Source organism: Lepus europaeus, chromosome 13 (genome assembly GCF_033115175.1).
Source record: "Lepus europaeus isolate LE1 chromosome 13, mLepTim1.pri, whole genome shotgun sequence".
Classification (NCBI taxonomy): Eukaryota; Metazoa; Chordata; class Mammalia; order Lagomorpha; family Leporidae; genus Lepus; species Lepus europaeus.
Window position 1 is genome coordinate 69,541,021 of NC_084839.1, and position 24,172 is coordinate 69,565,192.

Sequence of the window (24,172 nt, forward strand, 5' to 3'; positions counted from 1 at the left end):
GGGTTCCGTGGGCACAGGCAGAAAGGCTGGGCGGAGGGAGCGAGGGCGGTCAGAGGACCGTGGTCAGCGTCTGTCCATCTGTGCTCCTGCCCATTTTTATCTGGTGCGTGTTCCGTGCCTTTGCATCCTTGCGGTAAATGAAGAGAAAAGGTGTCTGAACGTGAGCCACCACACATCTACTTTTAGCAGTTATCTTCAGTCAGTTGTGCAGAACTACATGACGAGAGAATCTGGGCCTTGGTTTGGTGCATTCACGGGTCCCTACCCTTTGAGTGGTGGTCACTGCATGGGGAGGTCTGACGTGGCTGCTGAAAAGTGGGGTCCTACCCCTGCCTCCGAGCCCCTCAGAGAAATGACATTAGCTGCAGAGGGGCTACTGGCCTTTCTCTTGCTGACTACAGGGTTTGTAGAGGAATTGCAAAGGCTTGGGCAGGAGGCTGTGTCCAAAGGTAGTGTTAGGGACTTTTCCAGTTCCAGAGAATTTGGCACTGTAAAGTCTGGGTGGCACTGAAGAAGCGAACACATGTTTCCAGAGGCTGGGGATGGGCGGTGAAGCGTGAACTTCTGGCCGGGGCTCGGGTGGTGTTGCCAAGGACTGGGGAGACCTTGCCTGCACTGGGAGGAGCGAGGAAGCTGGCCTGCAGTGAGCCAGTCCACCGAGTGTGCCCACAGGTGCCCCCAGCAGGGTGCGTGTCACACAGGGAGCCTGTGTCTGAGGACCCAGCAGCTCATGGGGGTCCCTGGGCCCTGTGTGACAGTGCCCCCCCCATCTGACGAGGGCCGGGAGGAGCAACGGGCTGGAAGGTCACAGAGCTGTGACAGTGGCACATGCACTCGGAAGGGACAGCACTGAGGGCTTCTTGTTTGTTGCTTTTCTAGGCATTTCCTTCTGTGTGGTGGACTTCTGGGGCTTTATGCATGCTAAGCTATGCAGTTGCTGAACACTCTGCTATCTTAGGGGGAGGGCTCATTTAGAGTTCCATCCTTAGAAAGTTGGAGACAGGGGGAGGTGTTCTCTCTCCCTGCCCTGCCAGGGAAGTGACACACAAATGCCTGGAAAGATCATTCTCAGTGGCAGCTGCGTGGAGAGCCCAAAGCACGGCTCCGTGGCCACCACCGAGGGGCAGCATCCAGCTGCCTGTGGTGGACGACACCTCCTTGGGTCTCCCACCTGCCTGCTCCTGTGTGGAGCCTAGATCTTGTTTTCCACAGGGGGTTCATGTCTGCAGCCTGGACCTGCCACCCCCCAAAAAAATCCTGTGCCTCCAGCTAAAAGCAGGGAAGCCAACTGAGTTCTGGACTTGTCTGGCCAGGATGCGGGTACAAAGCCAAGGCCTGTCCTGAGTGCTCAGCAGATTCTTGTGGAGGGAGTGACCTGAGTGCCCTCAGTTCCCTGGGGTCCCCTGGGAAGCTGCCGTTTGAAGGTTTCATGTACAGTATACAGTAGGTGACAACCAGGGAGAGAGCAGGGCAGGGTATTGGCTGGAGGCTCAGCATGGAGGCCAGCCAGAACCAAACAGCAGGGATGCCAACGTGGGCCTATGGTAGAAGTGCAGAGCTGCTGCTTGGGCTGGTGAGAACCTGGGATTCTGGAGGGTCGCTGGGGGAATGGGGTGATGGGTGCACAGGGAACCCCCAGGGCGGTGGGCGTCCTGGGAGGGCAGGTGCGCTGCCCAGGGAGTTCCCTGCTGGGAGCTGGTGACATGTCTGACTTTGTGGCGGCCGTGCTCGTGGACAGGCTCGGGACCTCGCTGGCCTTTGGCTTGGACGTCCTTAGGTTCTGTGAGGGACCTGCAGGATGGAGTGCTGAGGAGTTAGCTCCTCTCTGATGTGTGTACCCGTGTCCCTGTGAAGACAGGGCCCAGAGAGCCGTGCACTCACACCTGGTGACAGCTGAGTGACGTGGGCTCAGTCGCGGCTGGGTCTGGTTGAGTGTCTCACCGTATACTCTGAACACCTGACCCACAGGCGGTGAGCAGAGGTTGGCCATGGTGCTCGACACAGGAATCGCTGTCTCCTCAGTGGTCACAGATGGGTGTCCATCCCCATGCCATGCCCAGCTTGGACCACAGGAAGCCAGGCAATCACGCAGGAAGTTCTAACGCAAGCCTTTGATTCGATTCTGGGTTCGTGTGTTGCCAGTTTCCAAAATACAGCTTTCATGGTGCAGTTAACACCTCCCTGGGGAGGCACCATTACCTCACCCTCAAGCAGGAACTCGGAGAGGTGGGGTTTCAGTTCCAGCCCTGGCTCTTGACTCCAGCTTCCTGCTAATGAGATGTTTTGGGGGCAGCAGGTGATGGCTCAAATAGTTGAATCTCTAGCACTCATATGGGAGACCCAGGTTGAGTTCTGTATTCCAAGATCTCAGCTATTATAGATATTTGGGAAGTGAACAAGCAGATGGGAATCCCACTCTGTCTCTCTGCCCATCCAAAAAAAAAAAAAAAAAAAAAGGTGTTGTGGTGCTTTAAGCTAAGCTGCCACTAGGGACATGCTCATCTCTTGACAAAGTTCCCGGTTCGAGTTCTGGCTGCTTCACTTCCCATCTACTTCCTGCTAATGCACCTGGTCCTTCCCCAGCTGATGGGAGCATTTGCAGAATGAACCAGCGGATGGAAAAACTTTTTCTTTTATTTAAAAAAAATCGGTGGTTTGACGAAAATTCCAACACAGGCTGTGTGCTACAGCGTGAATGAACCTGAGGACCTGCAGTGAGGTCAGCCAGTCACGAAGGGACAGGTGTTGTGTAGCTGCACTTAGATGAGGTGCTGGAGGAGCAACAGGAGACAATGCATACATTTCACTTTGCATCAAAATTAACATCTTTTAGTGCCATTTTCACAATACAGATTTTTTTTTTAATGATTTATTTTATTTGAAAGGGAGAGTTAGGGAGGGAGAGAGATCTTCCATCCTCTGATTCACTCCACAAAGGGCCACAATGGTTGGAGTTAGGAGCTTCATCCGGGTCTCCCACATGAATGCAAGGGCCCAAGCACTTGGGCCATTCTCCTTTGCTTTCCCAGGTGCATTAGCAGGGAGCTGGCTGGAAAGTAGAGCAGCTGGGACTTGAACCAGCATCCATATGGGATGCTGTCATTGCAGGTGGTGGCTTCACCCCGTACACCCAGCGCTGACCCCAATGCCATTTTCCCTACACTCTTTAAACTTCCCTCCGGTTCCATGCCTGGCCTCCCCTCTCCACACCTCCCAGCCTGACATGCCCATGGTCGTGTCACTGTGAGGCCCAGTGCCTCCTCACCATCACCCTGCCCTGGCGGGGTCTGCTGGAATGGGCCTCTCAGTGGTCAGAGGCCCTCAGCTGCAGTGTGTCCTGGGGAACTCTGGGAGATAACATCTGCACCTGCTCAGTCACTTAAGGCTTGTCCTTCGCTCAGGGCCGCTGTTCTCAGGAACCCACTCCGTTTCCTGTTTGTTTCCCCCTTCCCGTCACACAGGACTTGATCGGTTTTGCCTGTGTTATGCTGGGGTCTCTGGGTGATCTCCTTGTCTGGCCCAACTGCCTGCTCCCTTTCTAACGTGTGAGACAACTAAGCCCCCTGCTCACAGTCCCTGCCCGAGCCCTGCCTCCAGGCCTCCCTGACTGGTCTCATCCTATCCCAGCTGGTCAGTTACTTGGGACCGGTTGGGGACATTCAGCCACCCTGGTCCCCAGTTCCAGGATTCTCCTCCCTGACACATCTCTTTTGTCTAGGGAGGGAGACCTGGGACGAGGGAGTGGCTGGATCCCAAGCCAAAGCACAGGGCCAGACCCAGGGCTCTGTTGTTTTGTTTGCTTTATTGAGATATAACCTACCTATTATACATAATTTATCCACATACAAAGCATACAGTTCAGTGGATTTTGCTATAATTTATTATAAAATATACATAAAACTCCCGGGCCACCGGGAGGTGTGGCCCGGGCAAAGGCACCTGGGCTGCGGCTCCCACTGTTAACCAGGAGCTTCATCTAGGTCTCTCACGTTGTTGGCAGAGGCTCAAGTACTCGGGCCATCTTCTGCTTATCTCAGTCCATGAGCAGGGAGCTGGACAGGAAGTGGAGCAGCCAGGACATGAACCAGCGCCCATTTGGGATGCTGGCATCACAGGCAGCAGCTTTACCTGCTACGCCACAGTGCTGACCCTGTATATCTGTCTTATTTAACTTGGCAGATTGTCCTCAGAGTTCAGGTGTCCTGGAGCTTGTGTCATAATTTCATTCCTTCCAGAAGCTGAGTGGTATTCTGCCATAATTTGCGTATCCATCAGTTGGTAGATGCTTGGGTTGTTCCTGCCTTTGGGCTGCTGTCAGCAGCGCCACGGCGAACATTGGTGTTTTAAGCGTCTGAGTCCCCATCTAACTCGCTTGGCAGTCAGTGTTCCTAGGCGAGGACTTGCTGCCTCAATGGTAATTCTATATTTAGCTTTTTGAGGACCCGCCAAACAGCGCCTTTAACTAGAAACACCCAGGTAGGCAGTGTGTTCTCTGGGCGAGCATTAGGGCACTTAAAATCTCTGACTTCCTTTTGGCTTACGACTTTAAGGATGTGGCTTTAAACCTCTGAGTCTGTGTAGGTCATCAGTTATCTTTGTGTGTGACTATTTTTTATTTCACTCTCTTGAAAAAATAACTTTTGTGCTTTTCATCCCCTAATTTTAACGGTCCGTTAGCCCATGTGGTGTGAGGCAGGTCTGTGCACCATGAGGGAGGTGTGGCCTGGGCAGAGGCGCCTGGGCTCCAGCTCCCACTGTTACAGGTGCCTCCCCCCCCACCCCCAGGTGATCCGCAGGCACACGCTGGAGGAGAAGCTGCTCTGCCTGGTGCGGCACCGGGCGGGCCACCACTGCCAGAACGCCGTGATTGTCATCCTCATCCTGGCCTGGGAGGGCATCCCCCGCAGCCTCGGAGACACCCTGTACCAGGAGCTCACCGACACCCTCCGGAAGTATGGGAACCCCACCAGCCGGAGATGCGGCCTCAACGATGAGTACGTGGGGGGCGCTGGGGGTGGCAGGTGCCTGGGAGGACTGCAGGCAGCCCTGGGAGAGCCCTCGCCCTCTGCTGGGCGCTGTGTGTCCTGCAGTTAGGGCTGTGGTTGAGGGCATGCTTGCTTGCGGACCCCAACCCCTGCCGAGGTTCTGGCCCTGGCTTAGGGGGAGGCTCCGCTTTGCTGTTAAACCCTGTAATTTACAAAGCCTGTTCCTGTGGGGCTTCTTCCCGTTTGTAAATTAAGGTACGGTCATTTGCACTAAGCTAATCCTTTTGAGATTGCTAGAGGGAGATTTTTGATGGATGTTTGGGTCCTGAGGCCGCCACTGCAGTCGAGAGGCCAACTCCATCCTCCCCTGAATGCTCCATGCTTTCTGTGAGCAGCCCTTCCCACCCCCAGGCTTCACAAGCTGTCACCTGCATGGTGCATACAGCGTGTGGCCTTCTGAGTCTGAGGGTCCTGTGGATGGACGTGTGTGTCCTGGCCCGTTCCCATCAACCCCGACTAATAGTCCACTGGGTGTAGTGCCGTTGGTTATCCATTCTCCGTGTGACTTGTTTCCAGATTTTATTAAGTGTTGAAATGTTTTTAAGATCTGTTTGTTTGAAAGGCAGCGTGACAGGGAGGTATGTTGCATCTGCTGGTTCACTCCCCCAGATGACTACAGCAGCTGAAACCAGGAGCCAGGAACAGCATCCCGGTCTCCTGTGTGGTTGGCAGGAATCTAAACACCTGGGCCATCATCTGCTGCGTTAGCAGGATGCTGGATCCGAAACAGGGGCAGCACCTGATTCCAGGCACTCCAGCATGGGATCAGGCTTCCCAAGTGGGCAGCTCAACTTTCTGGGCCACAATGCCTGCCCCAAGTGTTGGAATTCTACCTGGGTGTGTGTTTGACCTTCTGAGCTCTAGGCAACAGGCTTGTTCAACCCCTGAGGGCCATGTTAGTCCCGTTGGTGTGGTCTGTGCTGGAGCTGGTCACAGCAAAGCTCCTGTCCACATCTCAACCCATGTGCTTCTCCCGACAACAGGCTCTGGGTTAGACCCTCAGGCTTGGGGTGGGGGCAGACAGATTGCTTAGCACTGGCTTTCTACTCGGTCAGCCAATCCGAGAAGGGACTGGGGCCAGCGGAGGGTGAGTCCCAGTGCCGGGAGGCTGGTGGGGGCCGGGCATCAGCACGCCCGTCCCTGAAGGAGGACAACGACTCTGGAACTCGGGGATGGTTACGCCTGGTGCCTGACCTGGGGTGTTTGTTGTAGCCGGACCTGCGCTTGCCAAGGCAAAGACCCCAACACCTGTGGTGCCTCCTTCTCCTTCGGTTGTTCCTGGAGCATGTACTTCAACGGCTGCAAATACGCCCGGAGCAAGACGCCTCGCAAGTTCCGCCTCGCGGGGGACAATCCCAAGGAGGTGAGCAGAGTGGTGCCAGGTGCACAGGCCCTGCTCCTGCCTGGTGTCGTGAACTGGGAGGGAGGACCGGCACACAGATAGGCAGGAAGTAGCACTTGTTTGACTCGGCATTTCGGAACCATATCTTGCTATGAAACAAGATAAGTGGAGGGGCAAGGACCGTGAAAACTTAGCAACTACAGGTGCCCCAGACTAGGTAAATCTCTGAATACGGGGATACCTGGGATTTTCACCCTCTCCTAGGGGTGTGTCTGTCTGCCTCATTCTCCCGAGGACCGGGAGGCACAGCAGAGGGTGCACCGCCCCCTGCCCCCATCTGCGGCCCACCCTCTGGGTCTTTGCTGGACACCCAGCAGCATCTCTGGTCCTGCCTGGCTGTTATGTGCCCTCCAGGTAGCCATGCCCTCATTGGCCTGGTCCTTGGGCACTGGGCTGGCACTCGGGTGCTAGGACTACTGCTGTCTCAACCCCGTGACAGCAGAGGGCTGTGGGAATTGGGACCACCAGCTCCTGCTCTGCCATTTGCAAAGGCCACCCTGAGTGGTGGTCGCTGCTCAGGGTCCCGAACGCAAGGAAGACAGCAGCCTGTCTGGGGTTGCCATTCCCGCACGCCCAGCCCCCCTCCTGCCTGAGCTCCTGGGAGGGTGGGCACTGGGTCCCTTTGGGCTCCGAGCAGACGTCCTGGTCCCAGCCTCACCTTTGCGAGTGTCCAGCTCTGGACACTTCTCGTTCTGCACTGGGCGAGGACTTGCGTGGGGATGTCATTCCTGCACCACAGCCCACATCGGCGTCTGTGCTCCAAGCTTGGTTCTTCGTAGGCTCACCTGCCAAGCATTTTAAACTTAGATCTGCCCCCACCCCACCTGGCCTTTTAGCTGTCGTGTGAGCGTAGAATAGTCTGCCTTGATACTGGACTTGCACTTCGAGTGGGATCCACGGTCTTGCCACGCAGCAGATGTGCGCGCCTCAGTGGATGGAGGCGCCGCAGGAATTAGAGGAATGAAAAGGCATGGGCTGCACTTCCCATCAGCACTTCTCTGTCCCCTGGGCTCTGTTCCCTGGGGACTGTGCGGTGCGCCTCCCGGGTTATCAGTCAGTTTCACAGCCCCTCGAGGATCTGGTTGCCATTACCTACACATTACAGGGGAGGCCAGTGGCTTGGTCAAGGCCCTGGGTCTAGTTCATGGTGAAGGCAGGATTCGAACCCAGGCCTATGTTGCCCCAGAGCTTATGAGTCTCTGCCTGGTGCCGATGGCAGCACCTGGAGAGCAGCCAGAGGGTAGCCTGGCCCAGACCGGCCTGAGTGGCGGTGATTTCCATTTCCAGTCGCATTGCCTGGTTCTTTTTCTCTCCCCTCTTCTTCCTGCTTTCTTCTCGTAAACTCTGCCCAGGGCCTCTTAGGAGACCCGCAAGCCCTGCTTGCCACCCTTGGAGGGCCAGAGAGAGGCTATGGGTGCTGTGCCGGGGCCAGTGGCACGTGCTCTGGAGCCAAGATTGTCATGCTGTCCGGTGCAGTAGCCGCAGAGCCACATGGAGCTACTGAGCCTCTGAAATGTGGCTAGCATAGCAGGGGACCGGGGTTTGTAATTAATTATATTTAAAGTTTCATTTGTATTTCAGTTGGCACATGTGGCTTGTGAATAACAGGGCGGGGCCCAGCAGCTGGAGTTTGGAGCTGACTCTGTGCCCCTGACTCACGCCAGGCTCTGGGCCAGACTGGCCGTGGAATCTCACATAGGTTCTGTGTGCCTCTAACATGGAGAAAGGTCCGCACTTGTTGCTTGGCGTTTTCACGCCTGCTGTACTGCTTCTCTGACCTAGGGTGTTCCCCATGGGAAAGCAAGAACCCATAGATGGGTCAAGTGTTCGGCCTGGTGGCTTAAGATGCCCAGGTGCCATCTCAGAACACCTGTTTCCTCCAGCTTCCTGCTGGGGCAGACTGAGAGGCAGCTGTAGCGGCTCAGGTAACTGGGTTCCTGCCACGCATCGGGGAGACCTGGACTGCATTCCCAGTTCCCAGCCATGGTCTCGGCTCAGACTCGGTCAGCTGTTGTGGGCACTTGGGGAGTGAACCAGCGGATGGGAGCTCGCTCTCTTCCTCCTCTCTGCCTCCCAGATGAAATGAAAAAGAAAAACACAAATGCGGAAAAAGGCATATTGTGAAAACGTGTAGATTTCGAGTCTCCTTTCACCAAAGTAAACTTTTAATTCTGTTTTTTCATGAACTTCAAACATGCTTCACACTCCTGTCTGTGGCTCACTTCCCAGATGCCCACAACTGCCGGGGTGCTGAAGCCAGCGCGCCGGAACTCATACCCAGTCTCCCGTATGGGTGGCAAGCACTCAGTCCCCTGAGCATCACTGCTGCCTGCCAGGGGCTACACCGCAGAAGCCAGAGCTGGGTGTCTGGTGGGGACAGGGCCTCCTAGCTGCTAGGCCGACCGCCGGCCCGTCCGCAGACTCCCAACACGGTCGTGTACGTGTGCGGGCCTGGCCGCACTGGCCCAGATCCTCGATGGGCAGCAGCTGAGCGGCCAAGATACCTCTGGGCAGAGTGGCTTGTCCTAGCGAGCTTCACTGTCCCTGACTTGAAAACGGGTGGGGCACGGCCCCCTCCCCAAGGGAACGCTGTAGGGACCCTGCGGGCACCTCGCCCCTCACCTTCCCGGTGACGCCTGGGAATGGGTTCTGCACGGGGGCTCCCTTCCAGCCACGCTGGGCCTGTGTGACTGCTCTCCTCTCCACAGGAAGAAGTGCTCCGGAAGAGTTTCCAGGACCTGGCCACCGAAGTCGCTCCCTTGTACAAGCGGCTGGCCCCCCAGGCCTATCAGAACCAGGTACTAGGCGGGGGCTCCACCCAGGCGCCCCAGGTGGGCTGTGGGAGTGTGGGCTCCTCAGGACCCAGAAGTGAGACAATGCTCTGAGTCTTGGCAGACCTCATTGGTCCGCTGACTGCCGACCGCACCCCACACCGTCTCTCCGGAGTCCCTGACCTTCTGCCACTGCTCCCATTTGCCCACATTCCCCGGCCAGGGCAGAGGTACCTTCTGCAGGGCCCTGAGGGCTCTTGGCCAGACCTCACCTTGCAGTCCAGGTGCAGGACCGGGCCACTCGCCTCCGGTCACATGAGCAGTTCTCCCTGGCTGTCCCCACAGGTGACCAATGAAGAAATAGCGATTGACTGCCGCCTGGGGCTGAAGGAAGGGCGGCCCTTCTCGGGGGTCACAGCCTGCATGGACTTCTGTGCCCACGCCCACAAGGACCAGCACAACCTCTACAACGGGTGCACCGTGGTAAGGAGCCCCACCTGCAGGGTGATCCTGGGAGGGGCCCAGCTACAGTCTGCAGAAAGGTGGGCTCAGATCTGGGAGGGGCCCCGCCAGACTTCCTGCTCCTCCCACTGCTCGGAGACAGAATGCTCCAGACAGAATGGAGAAGCCTGCATCGCAGGCAGACGCCGTGGGCACCTGGAGTCCTCGGTTATCTAAAGGGTGGTTCCAGGTCTCTGTGCACACCTGGTTTTAAATCTGCCCAGCCCTTCATGGATTCAGTCATTGAACAAACACGTACGGAGTAAGTACCAGCAGCACGCCCCAGGCTCGGCTGTAGGTACCAGGGAGTAAAATGGACAGAGTCCCTGCCCGAGTCTGTGATTCCCGGGAGTGAGGAAGGCTGGAGCTGCCAGGTGCGTGCTGATCACTTACTGAGGTGAGAATAGTCAGATCAGGTGAAAATGCAGGCATTGTGTTCTGAGATGCCTTTAGAAACAGAGGAGATGAGCCGGCAGGGGAGGGAGGCTCTGGAGATGACCTAGGAATGGAGAAGAGGGGAGAGGGTTAGGCTCGCTGGGGAGCCTCTCAAATTGATGATGTCTGATCTTCTTGTTCTATTTTTGAAAAATACTTACTTTATTTGAAAGGTAGAGTTAGAGGGAGAGACAAGTCTGTCACCTGCTGGTTCACTCCCCAAATGGCCACAATGGCTAGGATTGGGCCAGGCCCAAGGCAAGAGCCTGGAAGTCCATCAGGGTCTCCCATGTGGGTGGCAGGGGCCGAAACACTGGGCCATCTGCTGCTGCTTTCCCAAACACAGCAGCAGAGAGCTGCATCAGAAGTGGAGAAACCAGGACCGGAAGCGGCACCCATGAGGGATGCTGGCGTCGCAGGTGGGGATTGAACCCACGACGGCCTTCTGCTCTGGTTTTAGCAAGGTCCTGGGCAGTCAGGGCCCCTGGGGGTGCTGAGGAAGAGGCAGGGGTACTTCCACACCCACCTGGGATGGGGGCTCCCCAGATTCCGGTTGTATGTCGTGCTCCTCTGGGCCTTGAAGTTCCCACCGCAGAATCTCATTTCTCTTCCTTATCCTCCATCCCCAAGTCCAAGCTGAGAAGCAAGATGGAGCAGGCTGCTGCCTGTATCCTATTAAGATGGTTTCTCAGCTTGGACCTTCCAGGCTTAGGAGGGAGGCAGGGAGGAGGAGCGGGCCCTGGGAGATACGGAGCACAGGAAAGTTACTCATATTCCAGAGCTTCTGAATTTGGGGAGGAAAAAGTAATTTTTTTTCTAAAATGAAAAGTGGAGGTTTTTTTGTGTATTTAGTAACTCCTTACTGTCAAAAACTTCCAACAGCATCAAAAACCTTGCCTGAAGTCTCAGCGAGATGACCGCCAGCGGCATTTTGATGGCCATCCGTTGAGACACCTGGGTGGTTGTGTCCACAGACAGGGTCTTGTTATGTCAATAAGCAGCTCTGTGACCTGCTTTCCTAACTCAAGGGTAGCTGGAGCTTTCTGTGCCGACGGCCGGAGGTGGCCTCAGCGTTCCCCGAGGCAGGCAGGCTGCACGGCACTGCCATCGTTTATTTCACCTGTCCTCCACTGAAGGGCAGCGAGTGCTTTCACATGCCGCTTCCCTAAACCACAGGGAGGGGCTGCCTCATCACATCCCAGTGCAATGCTGCAGCCCCGACCTTGACCGCCAGCCACCTCCGGGCACTGCTTCTCCTGCTCACTTGGCCACACTGGATGGTGTCCATCCTTTTAGTCTTTGCCTACAGATAGGGTGGCAGATAGACGATTCCGTCTCATTTTGTATTTCTGTTAGTATTTTGCTTGCCCACTTAAATTTCATCCTTGTGAATATCTTGTTTGGCCTTGACTTGTTAAAATCTGGATGACCGTATCTTTTGACAGTTGTGGCTTTCGCATAGTAGGGATAGAAGCACAGTTTCTGTCTCCTTTGCACTTGACTTTAGTTGGGTTTACATGTAACGTTGGGACTTAGGAGGAGGGAACTGGGCTGATGGTCATTCCAACCCAGTAGTGCACAGGAGTCTGGTCAGAGTGGAGGAGGGGTGAAAAGACCACACATTCTGGAAAGAAGCAGTCTGGATAGAGATTGATGCCAGAAAATGTTCAGTTTCCATTCAGTAGTAAAATTCCATAAGTAGAGTGGGAAGGCTGAATAACTTGATAACTGAGTTACCCTTGAGTCAAGACAAACTGATCACAGAGCAGCCTGCATAGATAATACGATCTCATTGGTGTAGAATTCTATGTAGCTGTCTGTGTATGTGCATATATGTTCAGGTGTCTGGTTGATTGGCAAAATGCTAACAGTGCACAGAGCTCTGACTGCAACAACATTTCTAACAAGTGATAGAGAAATAGTATTGACTTTTTACTTGATCTTAGCCAAAAGGCCAAGAAGCAATGCATGGGTGACTTATAGCTACTCTGAAAAAGCCGAGGGGTTGGTGTTGGTCCCAGCAGTGTAGGATGCCTGGGTTTCATACTTGACCCTGGCTTCTGACTCCAGCTTCCTCCTGATACAGACCCTGGGAGGCAGTGGTGATGGCTCAATTAATTGTGTACCTGTCACCCACATGGGAGGCCTGGATTGAGTTCCCATCTCCTGCCGTGGCCCAGCCCTACCTGTCATTGGCATTTGAGGAGCAGACCAGTGGATGGGAGCGTGTTCTCTGCTTCTCAAATATAAAAAGGGTAAAAATAGGCACAAGGAATAGGACGAGACATAGTTAGGTTCAGCACAACTGGTTTGTTCTAACCAAAGATGGTAGAACAAGCAGATGTGGAAGACAGAGGAAGGAAGAAGTTTCTGCCCAGGGCACACCATGCCTGGGAACCACATGGCGAAGCACCAGGGCAGCCCAGAGGCAGGGGAGCAAGAAGGGGGAGCAGCAGCCCAGACTGTTCCTGGGGGAGTGTGGCCAGGAGTGGGACAGGTGTGAGGCAGGCATGTGGAATAAGATCAGGATTGGCTGGTCAGAATGAGTTCAGCAGGCTCTGGGCTATGAGGGGGCTCCCTAATTGCCTGTTACCTGGCCTGGGGTGATGGAGAGCCGGCGGGGGGGGGGGGGTGTGGAATCTTGGCTTGCTGTGGGGCTTTGATAAGGGAGATGGTTGGGGTGCGAACTCAGGGTGGTTGGTTCATATTATGTCAGAGGTGTATCTGTAGGGAGCTATTTTCTCTCTCTAAGGATTGGCTAGCCCTAGGAAGGGCATTCTCCCCAGGATCAAGACCCCAAAAGCTACAGAAAATAAGAAAATGCATTCAGTACAAGTGTAGAGAGTAAACTTGAAAAAGGCAAACCTTGTTGAGAAATGTGAACCAACAATGAAGATACGTTTTAATAAGGAGCAGAAAGTGTTTTAAGAAATTAATGGCAGGCCGGCGCCGTGGCTCAACAGGCTAATCCTCCGCCTTGTGGCGCCAGCACACCGGGTTCTAGACCCGGTCGGGGCTCCGGATTCTGTCCCGGTTGTCCCTCTTCCAGGCCAGCTCTCTGCTGTGGCCCGGGAGTGCAGTGGAGGATGGCCCAAGTGCTTGGGCCCTGCACCCCATGGGAGACCAGGAGAAGCACCTGGCTCCTGCCTTCAGATCAGCATGGTGCACTGGCCGCGGCGGCCATTGGAGGGTGAACCAACGGCAAAAGGAAGACCTTTCTCTCTGTCCACTCTGCCTGTCAAAAAAAAAAAAAAAAGAAAGAAAAAGAAAAGAAATTAATGGCAAAATTATGGGCAAAACTGTCAGAAAAGTAAAACTCGTGTTCTGGTTTGGATAAAAACTGGAATCATTTTGGAGGGCGGTTTGGCAAGAGGTGGCAGTTCTAAATTCATAAGACTTATTCTATAGAATTAAATGTCTTGAAAAGTTTAGCTAAAAGAATAGTTCAAAAGGCATTGTTTATGGTAGGAAAAACAAGTTGGAGTGTTTGATAACAAGGGAGTAAACACAAGGTCTTCAGAAAGTTCATGGAAATGTGTATTATGAGAAAATTGCATGAGTTTCAATTTTTTGTATAAAAATCTTATTCCATTTTTGCACAAAATTCTTGACGTACCCTTTTACTATGCAGCACTGAGTCACTGTGGGAGATATATAAGGCATAAGACACTGTTCATACTATGCTAAGATGAAGGTGAAGTTATAAACGTAAGATCCAATTTAATTCCCAGAAAGTAACGGTGTGCACGTGTGTGCTGATAGAACCCAGCATTCACAGTGATGGATTCTGGATGATGGACTTGTGGAGATAGATCGTTCTCATTTCCTTTTCATTTGCCCAGATTTTCGACAGCCAGCACCTAGAGTTTTATGTCTTAAAAAAAAAAAAAAAAAGATTTATTTATTTTGAAAGAGCTACAGAGGGAGAGAAAGGGAGATCTTCCATCAGCTGGTTCACTCCCCAGATGATCCCAATGGCCAGTGCTGGCCCAGGAGCTTCATCCCTGGGCCATCTTCTGATGCTTTACCCTGGCATTAGCAGGGAGCTGGATGGGAAGTGGAGCAGCCAGGATACGAACCGGCACCCACATGGGATGCCGGCATTGCAGGCGGCGGCTTTACCTGCTGTGCCACAGTGCCAGCCCCTAGAGTTTTTAATGCAAGGGAAAAGTATCCTAAGAGGAAAAGGAGGCTGAGGGTTCAGGATGAGGATAAAGTAGAAGGTCCAAGGCTCTCCTGGGTGACACAGGGCAACGCTGTGCCACCGGGCAGGGCATGGCTGCCAGTCCTGGCCAAGTACGGGTGGTCATCTCAGCCCTCCAAGCCCATGTCCGCACTCTCCCCCTGCCTGGGCAGGTCTGCACCCTGACCAAGGAAGACAATCGCTGCGTGGGCAAGATCCCCGAGGACGAGCAGCTGCACGTGCTGCCCCTGTACAAGATGGCCAGCACCGACGAGTTCGGCAGTGAGGAGAACCAGAACGCCAAGGTGGGCAGCGGGGCCATCCAGGTGCTCACCGCCTTCCCCCGCGAGGTGCGGCGCCTGCCCGAGCCCGCCAAGTCCTGCCGCCAGCGGCAGCTGGAAGCTAGGAAGGCGGCCGCCGAGAAGAAGAAGATGCAGAAGGAGAAGCTGAGCACTCCCGAGAAGATCAAGCAGGAGGCCCTGGAGCTGGCCGGCGTCACGGCCGACCCAGGTGTGTGGGGGTGGCTGCCCCGGACCGCGTGGCCGTGCCCTGGTGTCGGTCCTCACTCCCCAGCCCGTCCCCTTCCTGCAGCACGCTGGGACCTCCAGACGGAGTCCTGGGGCCCCTGCTGCCTCCTTTACAAGATCCTGACGCTGCACGGGCCCTACCGCTGACCACTGGGAGCACCTGGCCTCCTGTGTGCGCTCCTGCCCCCACTCAGAGGAGTGGCAGCAGAGCCATGGGTGGGTCCCTGTGGGGCGCCAGCCCCTGCAGCGATGCTGCCCAGCTCACTGGGAGCCACAGCAGTCCCCAGGGCAGGACGGGGTGGTGCGGAAGGGCCATGGGTGCTGCCTGAGCCAGACCTTCAGGGCCACCTGTCTCCTCCCTCAGTGGGGCTGGGGCCTGTGCCAGGCAGGCATACCTCCCACCTCACCTGTCCTGACTTTCCAGAAAAGGGAAATTTAAAAAAAAAAAAAAAAAATTGCTTTTGAAAGGCGGAGGTCACTCCCCAAGCGGCTGCAGCCGCTGTGGCTGGGCCAGACTAAAGCCAAATCCAGGACCTCCATCAGGGTCTCCCACGTGAGCGGCAGGGGCCCACGCACTTGGGCCACCTTCTTTTTTCCCCATGCTGTTTAGCAGGGAGCTGGACGGGTTGTGGAGTGCCAGGGCTCAAACCGGCGGCCCTCGTCCAGGATGCTGGCATCCACCTTGGGGAGGCGGCCTTTCTGAGCCCGGGGGTTCCTGGCACCCTGCCCATCTCGCCCTGTCCCCTCCACAGGCCTGTCCCTGAAGGGTGGACTGCCACAGCAGAGCCTGAAGCCCTCGCTCAAGGTGGAGCCGCAGAACCACTTCAGCTCCTTCAAGTACGGCAGCAACGCGGTGGTGGAGAGCTACTCGGTGCTGGGCAGCTGCCGGCCCTCCGACCCCTACAGCATGAACAGCGTGTACTCCTACCACTCCTACTATGCACAGCCCAGCCTGCCCTCCGTCAATGGCTTCCACTCCAAGTACGCGCTCCCGTCGTTCGGCTACTACAGCTTTCCCTCCAGCAACCCCGTCTTCCCCTCCCAGTTCCTGGGCCCTGGCGCCTGGGGGCACAGCGGCGGCAGTGGTGGCTTTGAGAAGAAGCCAGACCTCCACGCTCTGCACAGCGGCCTGAGCCCGGCCTACGGCGGTGCTGACTTTGCCGAGCTGCCCGGCCAGGCTGTCCCCGCGGACACCCACCTCCCCACTCCTCACCACCAGCAGCCTGCCTACCCAGGCCCCAAGGAGTATCTGCTTCCCAAGGCCCCCAGGGACCCCGCACCCTTTGCTCAGAGCTCCACCTGCTACGGCAGATCCATCAAGCAAGAGCCAGTAGACCCGCTGGTGCAGGCCGAAGCTGGGCCCAGAGAGCTCACTAAGGTGGGCAAGACGGCTCTGCCGGAGGCATCGCAGAACGGGGGGCCTAACCATCTGTGGGGCCAGTACTCCGGAGGCCCGAGCCTGTCCCCCAAGAGGGCCAACGGTGTGGGCGGCAGCTGGGGCGCGTTCCCCGCTGGGGAGAGCCCGGCCGTGGTGCCCGACAAGCTTGGCTCTCTTGGGGCCAACTGCCTGGCCCCCTCCCACTTCCCGGAGGGCCAGTGGGGGCTGTTCCCCGGCGGCGAAGGGCAGCAGCCGGCTCCCCACCCCGGGGGCCGCCTTCGAGGCAAGCCGTGGAGCCCCTGCAAGTTCGGAAACGGCACCGCCCCGGCCTTGGCTGGGCCCGGCCTGCCGGAGAAGCCGTGGGCTGTGGGCGCACCCGGGCTGCAAGACAAGTTGTGGAACCCCCTGAAAGGGGACGAGGGAAGGATTGCGACGCCGGGTGCGGGCCAGCTGGACAAGGCCTGGCAGGCCCTCGGCGTGCCCCTGGGCTCCGGCGACAAGCTGTGGGAGCCCTTTGGCCTGGAGGAGGGTCCGGCCGAGGAGCCCGGCGCCCAGGGGGCTGTGAAGGAGGAGAAGGGCGGCGGCGGCGGCGGCGCGCGGGCGGCGGAGGACGAGGAGGAGGAGCTGTGGTCGGACAGCGAGCACAACTTCCTGGACGAGAACATCGGCGGCGTGGCCGTGGCGCCGGCGCACGGCTCCATCCTCATCGAGTGCGCCCGGCGCGAGCTGCACGCCACCACGCCGCTCAAGAAACCCAACCGCTGCCACCCGACCCGCATCTCGCTGGTCTTCTACCAGCACAAGAACCTCAACCAGCCCAACCACGGGCTGGCGCTCTGGGAGGCCAAGATGAAGCAGCTGGCCGAGCGGGCGCGCGCGCGCGCCAGGAGGAGGCGGCGCGCCTGGGCCTGGGCCAGCAGGAGGCCAAGCTCTACGGCAAGAAGCGCAAGTGGGGCGGCGCCGCGGCGGTCGAGCCGCAGCAGCAGGAGAAGAAGGGCGCCGTGCCCACGCGGCAGGCGCTGGCCGTGCCCACGGACTCGGCCGTCACCGTGTCCTCCTACGCCTACACGAAGGTCACTGGCCCCTACAGCCGCTGGATCTAGGTGCCCGGGAGCCAGCGTACCTCAGCGTCGGGCCCGGCCCGAGCTGCCTCTGTGGTGCTTTTGCCCTCACGCCTGGGGGCGGGTTGGGGGTGCAGAAGTCTTTTTATCTCTATACATATATAGATGCGCATATCGTATATATGTATTTATGGTCCAAACCTCAGAACTGACCCGCCCCGCCCCTACTTCCCCAGCACTTTGAAGAAGAAACTACGGCTGTCGGGTGATTCTTTTTTTTCCCGTGATCTTAATATTTATATCTCCACTTTTTTTTTTTCCTCTTCCCTTGTTTGGAGGAGGGTTTTATTTTCTTTGTTTTTAAAACTCTATCCTTGTATATCACAATAATGGAAAGAAAGTTTATAGTGTCCTTTCACAAAGGAGTAGTTTTGAATTCCATTTAAAATGTGTATTTATTGGGTTTTTTTTTTTTAAGCGACAATAGTAATGGTAAAGGGTCGGCAGGAAAGGCCGCCAGCCCGGTCCTGCTCAGGCTGGCTGGGCCTGGGCCGCCGGCCTCTCCGGGCAGGTGCAGGGGTGCAGCCTCCCAGCTGGTCTCTCCCTCCCGACAGTCTGTCCTCTCCTGTAGGGTGGGAGAGCCTGGAGAGAAACATCACTGGCTTGCAGCTGGGGGGGCGGGGACGCAGGTGCACCCCCGGCCCAGCCCTGGAGATGCTGGCGGAGATTTCCCCAGAAACCAGGTTGGAAGTAGACAGCTTCGAGCTTGCTAGTCTCCACACTGAATCCTCTGTCCGTTACTTACCAAGTCACATGATGTCACGGCTCACTAGGCAGCCGGGAGGCTCCTGGGAGCCGTTTCCACCACGCAGATGAGCCGGTGAATTCTGGGCTGAAGGAATTTGTCTTAGGGGAAGTTTTTGTAAATGCCCCCCAAAGTCTGTTCTGATATGGAGGCAAAGGGCTACTGTATCTTTAAAAACAAGACGTTGAACGCAAGCTGTGAAAAGCCGGGTGGCCCTGGTGCTGTAGTGTGGTGCTAGGCCTTGAGATCCTTGGGCAGGTCGCAGCCTGCGGGAGCTCAGCAGGGTAACGGCAGTCAACACATCCACCCTTACTCCTGGAGTTCCACATTGGACAATGGTGCATGCCTCAGCCGAGCCCGCCCCTCCGCGCTCCGCTGTGGGGGAGGGGCCGCACTACCCACTGTAAAGTTCGCGAGTGGCAGGTTTTCAGCAGGTTGCTAGGACTTCCCTCCCTCATTGGTGCCATGTCTCCATTCGGTCATCTTCTCCTTCCCCTCCTCCCCACTTGGACACACCCGCTCAAATTCTGGTGCATTTGTTCAGTTCTTTGAAATGAGAATGTGGTGCTTAATTTTTGTGACACTGTTGAGACAGGTTGGGCCTGACAGGTGGAAGCAACGCTTCGTCTTCAGCAAGTCAGACTTCTTGGAGTGTGTGTGTGTGTGTGTGTGTTTTCCTGTGCTATTAGCAGAAATGGCATCTGGCTACCCATGGGGACGCGTGTGGTGAGTGGGGGGGAGGGGTGCTTCGTCCAGACACACGCAGGACCGTGGCCTCGCCGTGACCCGAGATGAACGGTAGCTATTTATTGAGCAGTTTTATTCAGCTGTGGGTCTTTGTTCGTACGTCGAGTTTCGCAATCAGATGACAATGCTAAAGGCAAGTTCCTGAGCTTCCAGGTGCCTTGGGTAGGAGCTGAGAGCTGCCCCGTGACCCGCGAGCCGGCCTGAGCGTTTATGTGGTCTGGTTTTAATTGTAAATAGTGAAAGATTTTTTTAAGCACTTTTGCCTAGATTTAAACAGCAACTTGAAAAAAAAAAAGTTTTAACATGTAATTGTGGGAGAACCTGTAAATAGTAGCTGAATATTTAATGTGCTTTGTCTATCCTCCACTTTTACCATATTCTGTAAAGTCGCATTTATTTTACAGGACGAAAAATGAAATATTATTGCTTTTGAAATAAATACCCAAGAGCTTATCAGGATTTAGAGTTATTCAGAATTCAGATTTATAGGAAAACCTCTGACCTTCAGTTTGACAAGCTAAAGGAAGCAGAGTCTTTAACGAGCATGCTAATTTTCTAGTTTTGAGGAAGAGTTGGGTCCTTTAAATGCTATTTTGCTTATCGCATCAGTACTTTTATGCAGGTCTCAGTTGACTCCGTGCTTAGGTAGATGCGGGGGTGCCTTGAAAACTTGATTTTAAATGATCCTAAGCAAGAAATACGCTATTTTCCGAAACAGTTGGAGAATGTGAGCGTCTGAGTGACCCGTGGAAGCCCCAGGTTTGCTGTTGGTTTGGAAGGTCCCGAGTGTAACCCAGGTGATTCTTGCGCGTGGCCTGTGTGAATCTTCCCGCCTGTGTGTTCGGTATTCTTTGCCCCTCCTCACCCTTTGCTAGCAAAGCCATTAGATGAAAGGAGAACCCAGTACAAGCGGAAAGCATGCGACGGCGCCTGTCCCCCCAGCATAGGGAGCAGGCTGCTGAGAGGTGAGGCAGAGGCGACCCCGCCGGCCCCTCCCGCCGGTGTTTGGAGAGCTGGGCGGCGCTGTGGCCGCGCGAGCCCGTGCTCCTTCTAACACTACACGTATAACCTACCTCAGAGCTCAGTCATTGCAACTAGCATGCTTTAGACGTGTGTTGGAAAAGTTAACTATGCACAGCTCTTTGTCTCCCCCTTGCTGCTGAAGGTTTCGTAAAGAGAAAAATCAAATTTTTTATTTTTTACTGGCACTATCATTTTTTTAAAGTCCTAAAGATGATTAACAGACATTTTTATCATGAGAAGAAAAATAAAGCCATCGCAACTACAGAACCTAACAGCATGACCAAGTTGTAAGAGTAATAATAGGCCAGCAGAGGAGGACCGGGCCCGTGAGACAGCTCCCCAGTGTGCCCCAGGCCGGGCACAGGGCCGGCGCCACTCTCCCTTCGTTTTGTTTGCCCTGCCTGTTGCGTGCAAGGGAAGCATTTGCTAAGTTCTATGCTAAGAGATTTTTCAGAATTAACGATTGCTTCGCAGCAGGTTCTCAATAACTGGTGCTAGCTCCAGAACCCCTTATTCTCACCCTTGGAAGTCTTGGCCGAAGGCGACGCCTGGGTTTGGGGCTTTGTTTTTGTTGGGTCTGGTTTTCCGCAGAGCCTACGTTTCTCACCCCTCCCACCCCTGGCTTCGCAGGTCCTGCTCTGCCTTCTCCCTGAGACAACAGTTGGCAGCATGGAAAGAGGGTGCACCTGCCCCTCTTGGTCATCCCCCCAGCCTCTCTCGGAAAAGAGTGGCTTTCAGAGCAGGGTTTTTTTTTTTTTTACAATGCTAGAGCAAGGAAGGGGGCCGAGCTACGGGCTTTGCATCCAACAGGTAGACGCGTGAGGTTGTTGGCAGGGAGTAGATGGTAACTGATGGCCTTGAGAGAGATCCAACCCCACTTCCCTGTTGAAGTTGAACCACCGCGAGACTGCAGACCAAGCAGAGGGGTGGGAAATGCCGCGATCCCGGACGTGCCTCAACCAGTCTCTCTCCTTTTGTTACTGAAGTGTGTTTTATGGACTAGGAAGCATTTTTATGAATTGAAATCGTCTAAATAAAATGGTGCTATGGTGTTTAATGTGACTGTCCCTGATCCTGTCTTGCTGAGGTGCTATCCACGTGCTGAAACCACGACCAACCAAAAACAAGGTGGGCTCCAGGCTCCTGGCTTCTCGTCCCTCCCCTCTTCCGGTGCTGTCTTCTCAAACCTCTGTTTACCGTGCTCTAATCTGCTCTGAGCAATTGTGTTTTGTGTTTCACTATTCTTCCCTTGGTGGCCAAAAAGAACCCACAAAGGCAAGTGGAGAAGGCAGCTGGTTGCCGCCCCGCCTGGCGTGGCAGGTGTGTGTGGCTTTGACGCGTGTCTTCTCAGGCTTGAGGAGGGAGGGAGACGTCTGGGGGAGGTTGAGGAAAGGGAGTCGGGTGCTCCTGCCTCTCAGGGCAGGCATTCTCACAGCCAGGGCCGCACCGTCTGCGCGTGGGGCCCAGGGTGCTAAGCAGATGCCTCTGGGAGTCTCAAGGGTGCGGGAGGGGTCGGGGAGCATCTGCTTGTCTGGTGCTGAGCAAGGGGTCCCCTCTGCTCCTCGGGTGCTTCTGCCTCTCGTGGATGACCCCTTGTGTCCAAGCTAAGGGAAAGAGCGCGCTCTGCTCCTTCGATGCCACTGGGCTGCTTTTTAGTTGGTGCTATTCTCAATTTCTTCTTGGGTCCACAGAAGTTGCTGTTTAAGAACTCAACAGGAAGCTCCATTTTTTTGTGTCATCCACTGTCACAATTTTTTTAAATACCTCAAAACAGGACGTTGTGACAACTTGAGTGTAGTAGATTCCATGAAGGTCTGGCACCTGTGGGTTGCCCACTGGGTGATGTCCTCGGCCTTGGAGAATCCGGGTCGTTGGGCTTTTCCTTCTTTGCAGTCAGCGCCCGCCCTGGAGGGCAGGGCAGCGGCGTGGTTGACTTTGTTTCAGTTGAAGTTTTGTTTTGGATACAATGTGAATCTCCTGTGCCCATCTCATTGAGCTTTCTCCATCGGCATCGTGGCCAGTGCTGTCCCTGCATCCTGTCTCTTCAGCCAGCTGCCAACTCCAGCGTCCCCTGGACCAAAGGTGCACGCCCCAGGCTTGGCTGTCCAGCCCCACACTCACACATGCTTTGCACTCTTCCCAGGAGTGCGGGGCCGTACAGGCAAGAGCAAAGCAGTAGAGGCTGCCGTGCCGGGTCGCGCGGGCTCCGGCCGCTTTCTGCCTGAGTCGGCAAGCAGTTTGCCCCGCTTCCTCCTCCTCCGCTTCTCTTCTGATATCAGGGATGCTTCCGTAGTGGTACTGTCCTGCTCTCTCCTCGTCGGGACGCCCACCCGTCATCCAGGGGGTGGCTCCTCACTCTTCTCCCGGCAGTTTCGGTTAACACACAACTGGCTCATTTGAACATTCCAAATTGTCTTGGTTCCAACTCCATATCTTTTATTTTTTATTTTTTTTTGAGGGGGAAAAAAGGGGAGAAAACAGGAGTGATGTCATTTTTTTCATGTGTTCTTATTCAAGAAACAAGGACAGGTGGCAGAGTGGCATATTAGTGCATTAGACTTAACCTAGAATCCCTGTAGCTTTTTGATGTGTTTTATTTCTTATCTCTTTGAATTCCTGTTTGGTTACTTGGCTTCCAATGGAGGTGAACTTAACAACCATACTTGAATATTCCGTCTTGACTTTGTAAACTGTGGCTACTTGAAATGAAGTTTATCTGGGGTTGATGGATGAATGGTAGATTTTTTGCAATGTCTCAAGGCAATAGGATGTGTATTATTAAACTGTAGATATTCTTAGTAAATTTATGCTGATAATTTTATTTTGTATAATTTCTACCTTTTTGTTAATATTTTTTCCTTCTACTTTTATTGGTTTGCCTCCTGACGACCTCTCCTTGCCCTCCCTCCCTGCCCCCCCCCCAAGTGTTTCAGTAAATTTAATTTAGGGTGCCTAGAAATTGCAAGTATGTATCCTTTTTTGATTTGTATTTTATTATAATTTACACAAACAATTGGGTTTGTGAACTGTATTACTCCTGGTATCTTTAAAATATTGTGGGTGTTTTAATAAATTTTATATTTATTTTTTGCACTCAAATTCAGTGTGGGTTCTCTTTTTTTTCCCTCCCTGAACCAGAACTAGAGCGTGGTGTTGGAGGTGCACGTGCCGCACCCCTGGCCGCTGCTGCGGTGGGTGCACGGGGAGCCCTCTGTGTCCGCTCTGCAGTGACCTGCGGGAGCTGGCAGCTGTGAACACGGGGTGTGAGGCTGGAAAGCAGAGGCGGCCTTTCCCTCCCTCGGCTTTCTGTCCCTCTTGTCTCTCTGCCCCTGTTTTCACTCAGCTTGGAGCTGCGTTCCTCCCATTAAACTTGGCAACTTCTACAGCAGCACAGCCAGGTAAGCCTCCATCTGCAGTGCTGGCAGCACCTGTGGGCACTGGTGCGAGTCTCGGCTGCTCCACTTCCGAGACAGCTCCTTGCTCGTGCTCCTGGGAAAGCAGTAGAAGATGGCCCAAGTGCTTGGGCCCCTGCACTGACGTGGGAAACCCAGAAGCAGCTCCTGGCTTAGGCCTGGCTCAGCTGGCCATTGCAACCGTTTGGGGAGTGAACCAGCAGATGGAAGATCGATCTCTGCCTTTCAAATAAAAATCTTGAAAAAAAAGAATCGGCACCTTTTGGTTCTGCTGGCTGTGGAGGAGAGGATGGTCCTACTGGGGCCACGGGGATCGCTGGCTGCAGCGGTAGCTGGTGTGAAAGGGAAACTCCAGACTGAGAAAGGGGAGAGGAGCGTCTGTCCACCAGCTTCATACCTCCGGTCAGAACTGATGCCACGGCTGAGAAGCCGCCCGCTGGGCAGTCGGCAGATGGAAGCCGTGTCCTGGGAGGCCACTCCAGACAGGGGAGCTCACAGAACCCCACGAGCAAAACAGGTTTCTTTTCCAGTGGGAGTGCCTTGGCACATATGGATGTCCAGGAGAGTGAGGGGGGGGGGGGGAGGGAGGGAAGGAGAGGGGGGCACACACCGGTGTGGTAACTTGCTTTACTCCTTTTTCAGAAAGAGACCTAGTTCGTCCCCTTTCTGTCACCAGGGCCAACAGGGACCGACGGAGCAGTTGGGCAGCCGTAAATTCACTTTCTTCCCTTCTTATGCAAGCTCCGTGTCCCATGTAAAAAAAACCAGGAGGGCAGAAGTTTCCAGTGACCTGAGAGCCACATGATGGGTTGCAGGCGTTTCCCGAGTGAGTGCGGCCGTGGGTGTACAGGGTACGGGAGAAGGTTCGTGGGGATGAACAA

General features: G+C 55.0%; 1 protein-coding gene across 1 annotated transcript in view; it reads left to right on the forward strand.

Moving 5' to 3' along the window:
* TET3 (tet methylcytosine dioxygenase 3) overlaps positions 1–22,932 on the forward strand; it is a 110,025-nt gene extending 87,093 nt beyond the window's left edge. The window contains 7 exon segments of the mRNA XM_062209679.1: positions 4,786–4,994; positions 6,258–6,408; positions 9,156–9,245; positions 9,564–9,701; positions 14,511–14,847; positions 15,617–17,112; positions 17,115–22,932. Coding sequence (XP_062065663.1) covers positions 4,786–4,994; positions 6,258–6,408; positions 9,156–9,245; positions 9,564–9,701; positions 14,511–14,847; positions 15,617–17,112; positions 17,115–17,345 — 2,652 coding nt within the window. The 3' untranslated portion in view covers positions 17,346–22,932.
* Positions 22,933–24,172: the final 1,240 nt, after the last annotated feature.